The sequence below is a fragment of the Haplochromis burtoni genome, unplaced genomic scaffold, assembly GCF_018398535.1.
Source record: "Haplochromis burtoni strain Fernald_Lab_line unplaced genomic scaffold, NCSU_Asbu1 Contig_43, whole genome shotgun sequence".
Classification (NCBI taxonomy): Eukaryota; Metazoa; Chordata; class Actinopteri; order Cichliformes; family Cichlidae; genus Haplochromis; species Haplochromis burtoni.
This window is the reverse complement of record NW_024582404.1, coordinates 2,800,715-2,818,334: the sequence shown is the minus strand read 5'-3', so window position 1 is coordinate 2,818,334 and position 17,620 is coordinate 2,800,715. Positions and strand designations below refer to the sequence as shown.

The window sequence follows — 17,620 nt, the reverse complement described above, 5'->3', positions numbered from 1 at the left end:
GAGAACTTCTTGACGAAGGACAGGTACTCGTTGACGTCATCAGGTGAGCCGACGACAAAGGGCACCCGCTGGTGGAGCGATTCAGGCTGAACGTCCAGTATCCTCTGAGTGCCCGTGGTGGCGAGCCCACCGGCCTGCTCGATGATGAAGGCGATGGGGTTGCACTCGTAAAGCAGCCGCAGCTTCAAGGAGAAGAAGAAAAACAGGACACAAGTACGTGCGTTAATATTGAAAAGATCAGCGCAGCTGTTTACAGCTAGAGGTCACACGGTCACAGCTGGAATCTGAATCATTTCTAAAGATGGTAAATTCACTCTGAGACTGATAACCACCTCACAGCGCGCAGCCGAGGCTCACAACAGCACGTTTCCAGTTTTGTGTAGCTACAGTTTGCAGATGACCACCAACATGTCGCAGGCGATCATCAGGACAGATCGTGTTCATGTTTAGTTTTTAATTATCACGGATAAAAAGCTGAATGCGTGCCGGACTCTGGACACGCAACAAACGGGATACGAACCCCAGACTAACAATCAGAGGCACCAATAACCTCACATAATGAGCACGCACAGGTCCCAGCGCGATCTGTTGTCATCTAAGTGATGACGCATGAACGCTGCTTCCGGGTCCAAATGTTGTGTTTTTAACATGTTTTAATGCTTCGTATCTGTTTAACCTGAACAAGCTCCTGTTAACTTTTACCGGGTGGGAAAAAGTTAGCGTTCATCCTCCAGCTTCACCTTCTGCTCAGCTGCTGTTATTCTATATTTCCTCATACATTCTTATATATTTCTATATTGTGTATGTGTGTATTTGTGTATTTTGTTGTACAGTTATCTTATTTTCAACTTTAATTTATATATTTTATCTTATTCTTTCCCAGTTAAATTTACCCGTTTTAATTTCCATATTTATTTCCTATCCTATTCATAGTCTTTTTTCTTTAGGTCACAGCAGTTATTTAAGCATTTTACTGCATATCGTACTGTGTATGACTGTATGTGACAAATAAGATTTGAATTTGAATTTAACATAGCTGTGTCGCTAGCGATCACGTAGCACATCATTATATACCAGCTAACCCTACAAACGTCACTGCTGTTTAGTTTCTGTCTTCATTTATGCTGGAAGTGATAACAGAGCTGTACGTTTGAATTCTTTCAGAAGTCTCTCAGTCAGAACATGCTACATCATGTTTAGGTGGAAGCTAGCGAGCTAACTTCCTGCTAACTTCTAACTGTTAAATGTCATAAACTCTGTTGTCATGGATGCCTGGATGTTAAACTTTGTTACACCTGGTAAAGCAGCAACGCTGATCATTTTATTGAAGATGAAAGAATTTAGACAGTTTAACTCTCAGTGATGTCACAGTGTTTGTGTGACTTTGGGACCTGAAGCGGAGTTTGGACCTGGAAACAGCTGATGACAGCAGACTAAAAGACCGGATACTCATGTTTCTGAGACACGCTTGTTTCTTTGACTCTCACATGTAGTGGGCTGATTCCTGGCAATATTAGAGAATGACAACAAGAAAAAAGGAAGAAAATTCTCTCAGAATTGGGAAGTGGAGTAGTTTCTTAGTTTTTATTGTGGCTGCATTTCCTTTTCTTGTGTCCATCAAATCCACATAAACCGTTTCTGATTCGTGACCTTTCAACCGCCATTCGACCTTTAAGAAAGCCTCCTCCTCTTTCTTCACAGCTGAGCTTTGGAAAGGCGTCCGTCCTACAGCGCCGACTTATGAAAAACCAGAACGCAGTGCATTTGCTCAATTTGTGGGGCAATAAAACTGCTGTGCAGATTCACACATCTGGTGATTGTCCAGCACACAGAACTTCACCTCCAAAGGTCATATAGAGTGTCTTTATTGGAGCGCTATGGCACGCTGACGGCATGTGTTTTATCACTAACCTCATATTGTGATGTGTGGGGCGATCGTGGCTCAAGAGTTGGGAGTTCGTCTTGTAATCGGAAGGTTGCCGGTTCGAGCCCCGGCTCGACAGTCTCGGTCGTTGTGTCCTTGGGCAAGACACTTCACCCGTTGCCTACTGGTGGTGGTCAGAGGGCCCGGTGGCGCCAGTGTCCGGCAGCCTCGCCTCTGTCAGTGCGGGTGGCTGTGGCTACAATGTAGCTGCCATCACCACTGTGTGACTGGGTGGATGACTGGATGTGTAAAGCACTATTCAAATACATTTACCATTTAGTGTTATATTTGTATTTGTTACATTCAGCTATATACATCAGTCAGATCAGAATTCAGACACCTGCGTGTGAAAGACATTAACTTTTTGATGGGGGGCATGTTTGGGAGTTTACGTGGTGCTTTTGTTAAGCATTAAAAAAACCCTAAATTTGGCCAAAATGTGAAAGTTTTTGTTTCCAGGTTACTTTTAAATGCTCTTCGTCAGTATTTCAATAATAACACCCGCAGTGAACGAGCAGGTCGTGACTATGTGCTGAAACTAGACAGTCTGAGTTTCATATTCCCGTCTTCACTGCAGTGCACAGGTTTGTTCACAGCTGCCTGCTGCCTGTGATTTCCCCTGTATTCAGTTTACATCTTATCATATATTAATCATATGTTAAGAGATATTATTTGCTGCTGTTTTTGAAACTGGCGTTCAGCAGCTGTAGCTCGTGTTTGCCCAGGAAATAATGGTGGAAATATGACAGATGTTGTGTTCGAAGCGCTCACAGAGGGAAGCTGCCTGGATGCACACTGACACATGAGGTTTGTGGGTTTTCTTTACCACCAGTCTCTGCTGCCTCTGAGCTTCATTTATCTCAGGACAACCTTGGATTAGTCCACGGACACATCCACGGCAGTGTCTGGTCACACGTCACAGTCAGAGTCATTTCATTTTGGAGCAAAAACTTCAATCAAACTTTTGGAGTTAAAACAAATTTAAAACTTAAACACACGTTTGTTTCTTCTTTTGTGGAGTGAACCCATTAAAGGGGACCTGCTTTGCTCTTCACACTGTTTACTGATGTGTGCTGATACTAAACACAGCCAAAGATTCAGATAGTGAGTTCAATGTATAATCAAGAAATCCCCAAGAGCCAAAACCTCAGACCTCAGACTGCTCTGAAAACTTTTTTTCCTCTTCTGGGCTCTGCGTGATGTCAGTGAGAGTCGATATCACTTTCATGTCAGGCACACCTGCTACACCAAGGCCCCGTGTAAGATAAATAAGCATTATTCTGATTGGTAAATCATGCAAAGCCACTCAAAAGCACAACGAGTCCCCATTGAACAGCTGCAGCCTTCTCACTGGTTACCTTTCCCTTTGGGCTCTTCTCATTGGCCGGATACATGAAGATCCCTCCGTAAGCGATGGTGCGGTGAATGTCTGAGACCATCGAGCCCACATATCGCGCTCCGTAGGGCGAACTGCCGTCCTGCAGGAGAGAAATTCATCTTAAATGTCACTAAACTAAATGTGACTTTCACATTTTCTATGCTCCACATCACATTTTGGTTTATTTTAAGAAATAAATTTAAACACACACAGATTCCATTAGCATTAGCATTAGCATTCCCAGAGATTCTGTGACCTTTACAGTTTTCCCAGTTTGTGACTGGTATTTTATGTTGGCTGATTCTTGGATGTAAAGCGTTAGTTTATCTACTTCCTGTGGTCACTGTCAAATAACTGTATATTACAGATATTACAACCATTTAAAAACAAAGAGCTGTAGAGCAACAGCGTCATGTGACCAGCGTCTCAGCGTGGCAAACCTGAGTTCAACACTCCAGCTTTATCACTACGAGTGCATTTTAAAAACTGACCTGTAAGTAACGTCTGAATGAAATGACTTCTGACAAAAACATTTGCATCACATTTCATATTTTGTAAAACTGAAACAGCTTCTGAATGTCTGGTTTTTACACAAGAACACATTAAATGGGATTTTTGTATGAATGAAGCTGGTCTGCACACAAAGACACGAGTGAACCAGAGTGACTGAAGCACAGCAGGCAGGTCAAAGTCCACCTGCAGCAGCTGCAGCACTCGCCCGCACAGACGGGCAGACGCTCCACGGCGTCAACGTCTGCTTTTACATTTGTGATTAAACATTCTTCTCAGTGAACTTTATTCTCAGAATTTGTTGTTTAACAGGTTCAAATGTGACGACGTCATGTGACGCGAGCAGTCGAAGGTGTGTGGAGTTCCCACCAAGCGAGGTTCGTGTTCTGACCGGCACGACATGATGTAGAAGTCCATGTGACCTGCTGAGATCACACCAAGGTGTTGTGATGTTTGTGTGTAGTATCGTGGTGTGTGTGTGTGTGTGTGTGTCGTGTGTGTGTGTGCGTGCGTGCGTGCAAAGTAAAGCAGGGCTTCCCAAACATGACACACGATCAAAAAGAAAAGAAAAAAATCCACCTCGAGCGAAACTACCTAAAATAAAATAACGAAGTCACAAGAAAGAGCAGCGAGCAGAGAGTGAGGGGAAGTTATCGAGGGTGTGACGTGTGAACGTATGATTTATGATCTGAAGCATATTAATGCTGAGAGAGACGTCCTGAGCAGCAGGGGTGCTGATCTGGGAGCAGTGATCAGGGCGAGTTTTGTTTAGTGTTGAAATCTGGTCACCTGACTCTGTACGGCTGCTCCGCTGTAAACAAATAAAGCTTTTTCAAATGCAGACGTTACATTTGTAAACGATCCTTCATGCAGGTGAGAAACTGACGGGTTTAAAAAAGGAGCAGAGACTAAAAACTTCCCTGCGCGGCATTCAGAAAGTGTTGATTTCACTTTAACCTTGTGGCTGAAGATCTGCTGCCTCATAAAGGAAACAGAGTGTGAGTAACTCTGTGGTCACTGACGGATTGTGCTGGCTCATGATGCGCTGTGTGAAGTGTAATGTGAATGACAGTGAGTGTTCACAGAAGAGATATTAGTAGAAAATCTGCTGTGACGCAAACTCGGCCTGATTGGAACTGCAGCGTGTGCAGAATGGACTTTTGCAAAAACACAAAACCACCCTCGAATATACCCACCTTAGGTTGTGTGTGTGTGTTTTGTGAGTGTGTGTGTGTGTGTTGTGTGTGTGTGTGTGTGTGTGTGTGTGTGTGTGTGTGTGTGTTTTATGCTGTGTGGACATGTAAGAGTGCTAGTTTGTTATGGTAGCGTTACATTTAATACACATAATCCCACAGAGGTTGTTTTCGTGTGACGAGACGTTCGTCCTGTAGCTGCTGTGTGGAGTTTCTTGGTCTTTGTGTTTGAAACCAAACCCACGAAGCGTCGACAGAGTCATGTCTCACACGTGACACAATGCACCACTTTTAATTTGAGTTTTCAGTGATTCTAAAAGCACATAGGAGGGTTTTGTTTTGCTTTTTAGGAAAAATCAAAGGCAAAGGAAACTGAAATGAGAAAACGAGAGCATCAGCGAATCCCGGGCTGACGAAGAGGACGCTCATGACAAGCGCAGGCTTCACAAAGTGCTGAGTGTGCAGGCAGAGTTTCCAGTTGAGAAGCTGCTGCAGTTTCCTGAGGAACAGGATGTGCACTCACATTAGCTGTTCCACCATCCTGCAGCTCAGCTGACCGAGCCGCCACTCCTTCCTACAGCCTGACCGACCGGTCACGCTCCGCTGACTGCCCGTCACATGTTTCAGGGCATAGGTAACCTCTACCTGCTCTCGCTACACAAATGCATCGAGAGGCTTTTACTGTAAATCACCCAGAATGCACTGCATGTGCATATAGGGTTGAAGTAATTTCTCCAACAAGCAAATGAAATGGTTTTATTGAGCAAGTCTAACAGTGAAGTATACACGTACCATAACACTAGACTGATCAACAAACATGTTCTCTGTGCCTGTGAGTCTGTAAATGTGTTCTAGCCCTGCGGATGCTTCATCAGGACTCACATGACGAGTGCGAGCAGCTGCTTGTGTGTGAACTGTGGCTGCAGGAGTGTTAGATTCAGCTTTGAGCCCACAGACCTGAACAGATGCGCTGTGGGTCGATAGCTCGCATTTCTACTGCAGCTTCAGTTAAAGGTATCACATTTAAAACCATCAACGCGCTCTGAGTAAGTGGGACGCCATGCGCGCTCTTACCTCGGGGTACTTCTTGTGTTTGAGGTATTCATTGATGGAGGGGTGGAAGTACTTGGCGTAGCCCTCGTTCAGACTGTAGATCTTCCCCTTGGGCTTGATCCTCACGCTCCTTTCAGTCAGGATGAACTCGCCGACGGCCTGATAGGAAAACAGTTAGACGTTCAGTGGAAACAATAGAAATGATCAGGATAGAAAAACATCAGCAGAAGTGAACCAGCGCCAAAGGATCAAATCCAGATGTTAGCCAGTGCCTTCCTTTAAGAGCAAAATCCTCAGGTCGAAGAGTTCAGGTGTTTAAATTACAAAGTCAAGGTGCCGCATTGTACACGACTGTAAACACTGATGATACAACATTACTCTCTCCAGCTGTCGAGACCTCCGGAGGTTTCTGGACTAAATTCTTTTTCCTACATTTCTGTTTGCATCAAGACTCATTTCTTCAACGATATCATAACTAAACCTGCTTTTTAAAAAGGCTGATCAAAATGTTTTTAAAGACCAAAAAACTCAATATCAAAGAAAAAGTGAAGTTTATTGAAAAGCTGATTAATCAAAGTTGTTCACTAAACAACAAAAGACAAAAACACAAAGCAGGACGTGATGAAGGACGCAGGCTGAAACAGGAAAACTCACAGGAAGGAAAACAGAGAGAGGGAGACGGGACTCGTGCGCTCACTGAAGAACGAGAAACAGGAGGGCATCAGGTGAGAGGAATAAAAACACTCAGACACACAGGAAGTAAAACAGGAAGCATCAGGAAATTTGCATATTTGAGACAAGAAGACCCAAGATGCTGAAAAATGATGAGAAGATGTGTACGTGATCTTTGTTTAGACTCTTTTTACCTTTGAAACCCAGAATGTGACACGAGTGAGATGATGTAAACTGATTCAATCAGAGATGAGGTGCCAGAAACATTGTGGCAAAGCTAAAAGGATTGACGTGTGTCTACAGTCCTGTGATTCCACTGTGCAGATGTGCCTCACGAGGGATGACTGACAGCATCGTGTCTGCTTTCTTTGGCAGAAACAATAAACCAGAGAAACAGGAAAAGCACGACTGTGAGGGATTAACCACGAGTTTATGAGATTATCACTGACACAAGGAGCCATGAGAGAAAAGGGCCCTTCAGGTAACGTCACATGGCGCTCTGTGGAGGTGTGGAAACCTGTGACCGCAGTACTCACAGGATCGAGCGTGAAGAAGTTGACCCCGGCGCCCGTGCTGAGGGCCACCAGGGTGGCGCTGCCATAGAGGGCGTAGCCGGCGCACACGATGTTGTTGCCCTGCTGCAGGGCGTCTTTCTCGGTGGGCTCCCCCTCTGAGATCTGAACATCACAGCAGGGAAAAACAACAGCAGACCTGACAGATTATCTGCAAACTGCTCACAGACTGAGTGCCTCAGTGGACAAAGACTGTAGCATCAGACCAAAAACTCACAAACTGACATCAGATTAACGTTTTTCTCATTTCAGAATAAAACATGTGGATGAATCACACCAGGGTTCATGGTATAAACCTCACGCAGGCCTGTCTGGGTCTGGCCTGTTTACAACTGTTGCTTTGTGTTGTGCAATGTTGAAAAGTAGCTCAGCAGGCTGCAGCTGTAAGCATAACATGCAAGTTCAGGAACGCGCTAACAGATAGCCAAGTTTAGCTGGGCAGCAGCGCCCTCTTGTGTCTGCAGGATGTTACTGCACCTCGACCCTGCAGAAATCTGAAGTTTCTGAAAATCCCGGAAGCCTTTAAAGACTCGAGGTGTGTTTGGGTAACATAGATGGTTCTGTTACAGACGGCAGCTTCACAGTATGAGAACATTTCCTGGACTTTTAAAAACGTGGTAGCGGAGTGATCGATAAAAAGGCGTGTGGTGGGAGACGCAGGAAATCTTAATATTTAAATAGAATAAAATCAGTGTGGACACTGGGTGTCCTGTTATTACTGCACAGCATCATTGATGCGCGACTGTTTACCCAAGTAACTAATAAGTAACTTAATAGCACAAAAGCTGTATAATGAAAATATATTTAAAGTAATCACAGTAAATGTACTCAGATATTTTACTGCTGATGGTTTGAAATACTTGTGACTTCATTCAGTACCAGGATTTGGCTGTTTTCCTTGACTCGGGAGCAAAATGTTTGTGATGCAGATGATTCGGCGAGACTCTGAGCTCAGACTCACGCGTTTGTAGATGGCGAATATGGTGCCGATGGACGCCAAGCAGTCGATGTTACTGGAGCCGTCCAGAGGGTCGAAGCAGACCACATACTTCCCCTGTGGAGAAACGCACTAAATAATTAAATATGACGATAATAATAAATTATATTCCAAATAAAAGTGAATGAGTCATGCAGCCATCTAAAACCAGTGCTGGGGGTGAGCGGCAGAGACGGGAAGTAAACAGGAAATAAACAAAGTGTCGGTTGTTAGACTGGAATCGTATTATTTCAGAATGACGTGTTTATCACTCAGTGTGCTGTATTAATGCGTCACTACAGCCACTGAAAGAACCAACACGTCCCACATATCTGATCACATGACTCGCTCACCACTGGAGCCGGTGAGCGATTAGTACAGAACACGGCCATCCACCTGCATCTAAAGGTCAAAGGTCACTCTTGAGGACGCCAATGTTCACATTTTGGACAGAGAGGATGGTTTGAAAGAGGAGTGAAAGAAGCATCTATGTCCACTGTGAACGCCATCTGTGAACAGAGGGCGGGGCTTATGACACCAACCGTCTGTCATCTATAATCCAGTTTTGAAATCGTTCCCAGACGCCTGAACGCCCCCTCACTCCTGGGCCTGGGGCTGGGCTTCACCTGCAACCTTGGCTGATTGTGACCTGCACCCGTTTTCACACCGTGGCTCGTACAGTTAGGTGGAGGATCAATAGGGGGTCCATGACCCTCTTGGGGACACTCCCACAGGGCTTTTGTCTCCGAGCTCCTTAGACAGAACATGCATGACGTCATTCAAACATCCAGATCCAACAGCTGTCGTTCAGGAGTTTCACTCGTCCACCTGCGATGTTGTGGGTGATTAATACAGTTAGAGCCATAAATCTGTGCACAAAGGAACATTTCTTTTTTCTCTGTAACTCCGGACTGTGGACATCCGCCGGTACAACTACTCCTCAACCTTAAATTTCATACTCTAACTCAATTCTTCTGCCATAATAAATCAATTCAAGTGTGAGAAATCTGACTGAGTTTTAAGCTAACAGCACAAAGCTGTATTGTGCTGACTGAATTTAATCTGAGTGCTGTGATTATGAGACACGGACCGGCTGTCTGGTTTAAAATGGTGACAAATTAAAAGAAAACCTTGAAGCTTGTAAAATAGCTCGATGCTCCACAGCTCGGCTCCTCTTCATACTGAGCTGGATCTCCCCGGCTTAGATGTGGTGAGGCGTCACACCAGTCCTGACTGACTGGACGAGGTCACGCCCATCACCACAGATGTGATTCATCAGAGGATAAAGATGGACTCACCTGTGAGGGTGGAACAGAGACACCTGGCTGTGAGGTGGCTGCTTACCCTCTTCTCCTGGGGGGTGACGATGAGCTCCTTGTTCTCCTCAGACACCATGCAGCAGGTGCTGTAGGAGGCCCGCAGCATGTTGATGACCAGGTCGTTCGACAGCACGTCCAGCTTCTTCACGTCGTCCCCCGTCACGTTCACAGCGCCCGCCAGACCCTGCCTGCACGGACCAATCAGCAGCCACACGTTAGCCACGCCCACACACAGGACACCTGACTGAGAGCAAACCTGCTCACATCCGGCTGAGCAGAGAAATTCAGTTAGTCACAGAAAAATTCGTCATTATTGCTTTTTCCCCCACAGTGGTTTCTTCAACTGGAGATCACGTGTGAGGCGAACTCCATTCACTGCCAACAGAGCTGAGCTGTGATTGGTTATGTAAGCTCTCTGATGATGATGCTTTCTTCACGGGCGGGCACGATGTCAGCAGGCGGAGCTCGTGAGGATCTCAAAGCACTGCAGGCGGTGCTTTGAGATCCTCACGAGCTCCGCCTGCGGCTTTAAACAAACCAGACACACTAAACTGGAAAGCGGGCTGTCAGGGTCACGCCTGCGACCCCACGTTGACCTGAGGCGGGCTGCACCACTGACACTCCTGCACAATATGACATACATGGACACTTTTTAATAAGCTATCCAATGAAAAATGATGATGACATGTCTCCAGAAAAACGAGCTTTGTTTAATTAAATGTGGTAAATGTTTCCAGTCAGTCGGACCAGCAGATCTGTGACTTCACACTAAATCATTTTATGCTTTTATGATTTGAGCCATTTGTCCAGATCTTAATATCGCTGCTCTGTTCACACTTCAGTCGTGAAGCGGACCAACTCGGACCCTCAGATGGGCTTGTTTTGGCCCCGGAGCCGCGTGTTTGACACCCCTGCCCTTAAAGAATTTTAACAATGCGCACAGCTCCGTCCTTTCACTGCACCATCTTTTATTAAAGTCACGATTAGAGTGTTGAAATCACACAAAGCTGTGTGTGCTGCTTTGACTGCAGCGGTGCGACCTTTATCCAGCACATTCTTATTGTGCAGTGTTGAAATCAGAGGAGATTTATCTGTGACGGCTCCTACACTGAACACAAACAGCCAGTCGCTCCACCAGCTCTGTGACGGAGGCCGACCTCCAACAGCAAAGTTCACGCACAGCTTTGTCCCCGCATGCTGAACTGTCCCTGTACGTAGGTGATACTCACAGGTGGGCCAAGCCTGCCTTACGCACAGCAGATGAAATTGCTTTGATGGCCGTCAGCATGGCGTTGATGAGCTGGGTCAGCTCACCCGTCGCCCCTTTAGCCTGCCGCCCCGTCTCGATGACAAACCGGGTCAGGGTCCATACGTCCGTCTCAAACGCCGACTGGTCCGACATGCCGGATCCTGGTTCTTCTGTCCTTCCTGCTGGGCAGCAAGCTACGACTGAGCCTCCTCATTATGAGCCTCGTCCTTTACGTGCCCAGAACTGTGAAGCTGAGCTGATCTATTTGTGAGCGCAGCCGAGTGGAAGAGCGGGTGTGTAGGTGGTGTCGGGTGTCAGCTGCAGACTGGCACGCTTTAATCCTGCACAACACTTTTATCAGCTCTTTAATTCATTTAGGCAACAGGTTTACAGGCTGTTTGACAACAGGCGCCCGAGGCTGGGGTGACGTGGCAGCTCTTTGGGACGTTTAACCTCACATGAACCTGACAGCAGGTCTGCAGCAGATTCTGAACATGCATCCAGGTTTACAGTCAAAAATAATCACGGCTGACTTCGAGGTTAAGGTTTACACTTCAGAAGAAGCTGAAGTATTTGTTTCAGTTTGATGTTGTGTGTCTTTGCGTTACAGGCTCGGGGACACAGATTCGATTCTGCAGCCGTGTTTTAGCACAACAGCAGCTCAAGCGAGCTTTAAATGTCAGTCGGCTCTCTGAGCTTCAGCTGACCCCGGCTTAAAGGTCGACTCCACTGAAATAAGTATCTTTGAACTTTAGCCTCTAACTTGAAGATTTCAAGATATTATCGAGGGACACAAACTGAATAACTGTGAGATGATGACACACGTCTGAAATGATCAAACACTCACTCGTTCTTATCATTTATTGAGAGACTTCATTGTTCCAAACAGCTGTTATTTCACATAATAAAAGAATCACGTTTGGTTGCAAAGAGGCTGTTTTTGGTCTTTTGCACATCTGGAATGTCTCTTTGATTTAAGGCACAACTGGAGGTAAACTGAGGAGCAAAGGTCTCAGACTGAAGTGCGTTTGTGTGTTTTGGCACATTTTTGGTCTTTGGTAGCTTTTGTTTAGCAGTATGTGAACTTATGAAGCACCTCTTAAAAATGGGAGGGCTAACGTGGCATGAAAACACCGTGCCTCCAAATCTCTTCACATTTTTGGTCTTTAAAACCCATTTTTACATAAAAACCATCATTACAGAGGCGGTGACGTGCATCCCAACAGGAGGACCGCTGTGCGAGTCCCGTGCGGTCTCACTTCTTGGCGTGTTTCTGGCAGATGGCGATGTACTCCAGCACGTCCTCGCTGGAGCCCATAGCCACAGGAGCTCTTTGGTGGATGCTCTCGGGCTGGATGTCCAGGATGTTCTCGAAGCCCGTGGAGGCCATGCCGCCCGCCTGCTCCATGATGAAGGCCATGGGGTTGCATTCGTACAGCAGGCGCAGCTTTGAGCGAGAGGGGAGGGAAGGTGTAAGTGCTCATGAGAAAGTCTGGAAAACTCACAGGCTCGTTCAGCATTTTAGTGCTTGAAGGAAAAAAACCAGATGGATGGTTTGATGGACCAGGACTTTCTAGAAGAGATCATTCGTCCTGTTCATGTAAAGATCTTCTTTTTGTGCTTTAAATGTAATCGACAGTCTGCATTTTCCTGCAGACCTCTGGCTGTACCGGCTTCACTTTTCAGAACCAGGAACCAGAATGTCAAAGTGAGCAAGCTGCTTTCATCAGCCATAAATAATACCTGCCAGTTAGTGCAGAGTAACAGACTGAAATGCTCATTTAAACCAACGTAACCGAAGCACAAACTACTGGAATTCAATTCTATTCAGTTTTATTTATACAGCGCCAAATTCAACAGTCGCCTCAAGGTGCTTTATATTGTAAGGAAGACCCTACAATCATACACACAGAGAGAAACCCAACAATCATACGACCCCTATGAGCAGCACTTTGGCAACAGTGGGAAGGAAAAACTCCCTTTTAACAGGAAGAAACCTCCAGCAGAACCAGGCTCAGGGAGGGGCGGGGCCATCTGCTGTGATTGGTTGGGGTGAGAGAAGGAAGACAGGATGAAGACATGCTGTGGAATGATCTGTAACTCACAGCAGACTTCAAATCTGTGAAGGCGGACAGCAAACCCGTCGCTCAGCTAACTGGACTTTAAACTTTACCAGAGTGGGTGAGTTTAAAAACCTATATTCTACCTGCAGCTGAGTGACAAACTATCGACCCCAAACCATCTATGTACCTGCACTAAAACACTGTAGACATTAGTTCTGCTTGTAATCATTTGTAATCATCTGTGGGAACTGAGCTGATTTTGATCCCAGCCTTGAGGGGCCAATCGAGGAACTCAAGTGGTGTCACGGACGCCTCCACTGCACCCATCTTTTACATACAGCTGCAGGACCTTACCTTTCCCTTGGGGCTTTTCGTATTTCCTGGGTATAAAAAGATCCCTCCATACATCAGCGTTCTGTGCACATCTGCCACCATAGAGCCAATGTAGCGGGAGCCATAGGGCTCACTGCCGTCCTACAGGGGCGTCAAAAACAACATCTGCTTAGTGACGAGGTCTACGGTAAAAATACATCAGTGTGCACTATTAGTATTTAGTGTTTATTGTATATCCAGCATGTTTGTGGATACTGCTGGAATGTATAAATTTCCCCCTGGAGACAAACATGTCTGGACACCTGCGTTACCTGAGGGAACTTCTTGTTCTGCAGGTACTCTGTGACAGCAGGGTCAAAGTACTTTGCATAACCTTCATTCAAGCTGTAAATCTTCCCTCGTTTCTTCATCTTCACATCCCGCTCGACCAGTATGAACTCCCCGATCGCCTAAAGAGAAAAAGCAGTAACAACAAAAACATGTTTGTAGATAAAATCAGTTTGCAGCTTTTCTATGTGGAACACGCGAAACCTTCAAAAGAGCGCTAACCGGGTCGAGCATGAAGCAGTTGACTCCCTGGCCGGTGGAGAGCACTACCATGGTGGCGCTGCCGTAGAGGGCGTAGCCCGCTGCCACGAGGTTCCTGCCGGGCTGCAGAGCGTCCTTCTCACAGGGCTCATCATCTGTGGTCTGAGGGAAACGGCATCAGTCGTGTCATTATTGATTCTGTTGCCTGATTCGACATTAGTGGAGCGTTTGCATTAAAATCAGTTTAGTCCCTGCTTTAAACATCTACAAGTGATGCAGCTGTAAAATCCAATACAAACAGTTTGCCAACACTTTAAGTTTTTAAATCAAGAACAAACCAGTTTCGTCATAAGCTCTTAACCCTGTGCTAGTACCTTTTTGTAAATGGCAAAGATGGTGCCAATGGAGACGAGACAGTCGATGTTGGAGGAGCCGTCCAAAGGATCAAAGCACACGATGTATTTCCCCTGAAGAAGTAGAAAAACATGCAGTGACTATGTGACGTGTTATATACAGGAGAGAGTTACTTCTACAAAGAGGCGTCTCAACAGCTGCCTTGAAACGCCTCCAGGCAGCGAATCTGAGGCCTTATCTAATTTCACTGATCACCTGATGATCACCGAATCTGACTGTATCTATGCAACTGTCAGATGTCATAGAAAATAGTTGGTTTCTGAGTTTGCTCCAAAGGTTTTACAAAGCACATTTCCCCTGGATGTTACACTCGGATGATGTGGAATTCACTGTTAAAGGAACTTTTAAAAAAGTCAACTTAGAAATATCTGAATGATCCGTCTCAGTTTTCAGAAAACGCCCCGCACAAATAAGATCAGGTTTTTCAGGCTCGGTGGGTTCTTAGAGGAACCTGGAGCGTTAAACCCGGTTAGGCTCAAAGTTCAAATATCTCACCTGGTCTCACACTTACCCTCCTGTCTGGCTCCACTATGATGGCTTTGTCATTCTCTTCAGACACCAGCACGCAGGAGCTGAACGATGACTTGAGCATGTTGATGACCAGATCGTTGGACAGGATGTCCAGCTTCTTCACCTGATCGCCCGTCACATTGGTGCTGCCGGCGATGCCGTAACTGAAAAAAGCAAAAACAAGTGAGCGTGAAAAGTTCACACACACACACACACACACACACACACACACACACACACACACAGATCCACCAGGTAGTAACAAAGCAGTAAGCCTGGCTGAGTGAAACTGCTGGGACTACTTGCTCTGGATACTGAACAAAGACGTCTTTGTGTGGAATTAAATGACAGAGACTTCCTTGTTTCCATCAGACTGGATAAATAAGAGTAACAGAAGCGTGACGCTACGCTTCTGAAACACTCGTTACTCTGAGACGCAGTTCTGCAGGAACAACATGCAACATGTTCTCTTACTTCACATAAACCAGCGGAGATGGAGAAATAAAGACAAATGCAGAAGTGAGCAGGAGCTGGCCCGTTCCCCGACTGGTTCGGGGTAAAAAAAAAAAAAAACAAGTACCGGAGTAATAACCACCTGTGGACCGAAGCATGTCTCATAAAATGGGCGTGTCCGTTCCAGGTATGCGCTTTCTGATTGGCGCAGAGACCCTGGAGCCCTGCGTGCCGCTGAGGGCTTTACACAGCGCTGCATTCAAGTACGGAACAGTGCTGGCAGGGCCGTAACAGCTACTTCCAAACCGAACGGCGTGTGTAACGTGGCTCACTCACAGGTGGGCGATCCCAGCTTTGCGCACAGCGCTGGAGATGGCCTTCACCGCCGTGCACAGCGAGTTGAGCAGCGTGGTCAGCTCCCCCGTGCCTTTGGCCTTCCTGCCCTGCTCCATGACGAAGCGGGTCATGGTGACCACGTTGGTGTCGAAGGTGCTGCTGTCGGACATGGTGCCGGTGAGTCGCTGGAACTGCGGGTTTGAGGAAACTCTGCAGGATTTAAATGCAGCAGCAACGCGGAACTGCGCGTGGACAGCCGTGGGGGGAGTGTATGTAGCGGAGAGGTGTGGCCCCGCTGTGCACACTGAGCGCTGCAGCGATGACACGATAGTGTTACAAACACAAGGATGTGAGCAGAACAAAGAGAGCTGCACAAGCCCGAGTCCAGACTTTTGTTCCCTGAGAGCGACAGCCCGACACAGATACGAGGAGTGCGGACACGCATTGTTTCTGCGCACGATAGTCAGCGTTTACATTCCTCTTGCGCACACGAACTTTTCAGCGCGTTGCCCTGGATTTTCTCTTTGGAAAGATTAGTGGCTCCAGAGACGCTCGCATGCTCATTTCATACCTCATTTCATAACTTGTGCAAATCAGCTGGAGTCATAAAACCATCAGGTCGAACAGAAGCGTGGGAGTGAGGATCTGAACTCCTGAAACTCCAGCATGCAGAAAACACCGAGTCAAATGAAAATGCTTCATGCAAACATCAAACTGTACAACATGCTGTGAGTCAGGGCGAAGAGGCTAAAACAAGCCAGTGCAGAGACAGTAGTGCTCATGTCCAGTATGTGGTAGTACGATGAGCTTCCAGTTAGAACAGTTTTAACGTCTGCAGTGTTTTAACGCTGAGGTTGAAAGATTTTTCTAAAAGTCACTCCAATGCTGTCATGTCCTTATTGTAAGAAAGTCTCACCTTCCTCTTGAACACTTCAGTGCGATTGTGACACTTGAAGATGCTGCAATGGAGCTGAAAACCGTTTTTACCACATACCGCTGAAGACACACAAGCAAGCTGTCCATCATGTGTTTCAATAAAACCGATGAAGACAGGCAAAATGTGACGAAGCTGCACATTCAATAAAATCCAACATGTGCGCCCGTTTGCACGCACACACGGAAACACAAGGATGTTTGTGTAGTTTAGAAGAGACCGAATCAAAACCATGGAGGAAATCTGATCTTCCACAAAACAGTTTCCCAGAGTACTAACATGTATCTGGGGTCACGCTGTCAGAAGATAAAGATATGGGAACAGCTCAAACATACCTGTATGTTGAATCGTTGCTTCACAGAGAAACACTGGTGACATTTCAGACCCGTAAATCTGCTTTTCAGTTCAGTGCAGTGGAATAAACTCACCGAATCTCAACACAAATATAACTCATAATAATTGATTTTCACTCAGGGCAGACTGTGTATGCTTTACCTGACTTAAGTGTAATGAAAAGAGTCAGATGAAGCACTCTGTCTTATAACCTTTCAGCCTTTAATCTCACGTGGCTCTGTAACATACAGTAAACTTCACTGCTGACGAGCTCTGTGACCTCAAAGTACTTCAAGCAAAAATGATCTCTGTAAGCTTAAAACTGGAAACAAACACTAGGAGCTCATCACCATCTCCAGGCTTTATCTAACTGAGCTGTTTACTTGGTGATGAGACAAAACACTGACAGTTCAGCAACAGCAAACACACTTTTATAAAAATCTACTATGACTGACTGTTTAATAGTCCTTAAACTCTCCGAGCCAGTCGGCTGTTATCAAAGATGACCGGGATTATATCTATATCCCACATATTCAATAGATTACTGAGCATGAACTCACTTCAGAGATGTTCTCCTGCCTGCAGCTGCGTCCAGCATCCAACCGGTAGCATCAGCAGCACATTAAACCATATGTTAACTTTCTTGGGTTTCCATATGAAGGCTGTGATTGACAGATATAGGTTTTGTAGTCGAAGGGTGAGAAAAAAAAGAAAAGGAGAGTCCCATGAAGGCCAGATGTCCCAGTTCTGCAGTAGCACTTAAACGCAGCTTACGTTTGTGGGTCGGGTAGCGTGAAAAGTGCCCCCCTCCCCCCACACACACACGCACTTGCACATGTGACGTCATATGTGCGTTGTTTTTTTTTTTTA

General features: G+C 46.0%; 2 protein-coding genes across 3 annotated transcripts; both read right to left on the bottom strand.

Moving 5' to 3' along the window:
* fbp2 (fructose-1,6-bisphosphatase 2) lies at positions 1-11,134 on the bottom strand (the record flags this gene model as incomplete). Its single annotated transcript, XM_014333466.2, is given in 7 exon segments — positions 1-182; positions 3,283-3,402; positions 6,080-6,217; positions 7,267-7,407; positions 8,264-8,356; positions 9,623-9,785; positions 10,827-11,134. Coding segments are annotated over 7 exon segments (1,010 nt in total), but the record flags the coding sequence as incomplete, so codon positions are not given.
* A 559-nt stretch (positions 11,135-11,693) lies between these two features.
* On the bottom strand, positions 11,694-15,765 carry LOC102289977 (fructose-1,6-bisphosphatase 1). Of its 2 annotated transcripts, none has more exons than XM_005921923.3 (7): positions 15,484-15,765; positions 14,696-14,858; positions 14,145-14,237; positions 13,792-13,932; positions 13,554-13,691; positions 13,264-13,383; positions 11,694-12,293 (listed from the first exon to the last, which is right to left on the bottom strand). In XM_005921923.3, the coding sequence occupies exons 1-7, from the start codon at positions 15,651-15,653 to the stop codon at positions 12,102-12,104; spliced, it is 1,017 nt and encodes a 338-aa protein (XP_005921985.1). In that variant the 5' UTR covers positions 15,654-15,765; the 3' UTR covers positions 11,694-12,101. The 2 variants fall into 2 exon arrangements, with proteins under 2 accessions (XP_005921985.1, XP_042076068.1); XM_042220134.1 differs by lacking the exon at positions 15,484-15,765 and adding an exon at positions 15,290-15,422.
* Between the last annotated feature and the right edge of the window lie 1,855 nt (positions 15,766-17,620).

Excerpts from the sequence above, each read along its gene's own strand:
- LOC102289977 (XM_005921923.3), bottom strand. The coding sequence starts at position 15,653 with ATGTCCGACAGCAGCACCTTCGACACCAACGTGGTCACCATGACCCGC. Across the intron at positions 14,238-14,695 it reads TAGTGGAGCCAGACAGGAGG|GGGAAATACATCGTGTGCTT; the intron begins GTAAGTGTGAGA and ends CTACTTCTTCAG. Across the intron at positions 13,933-14,144 it reads TCTTTGCCATTTACAAAAAG|ACCACAGATGATGAGCCCTG; the intron begins GTACTAGCACAG and ends CGTTTCCCTCAG.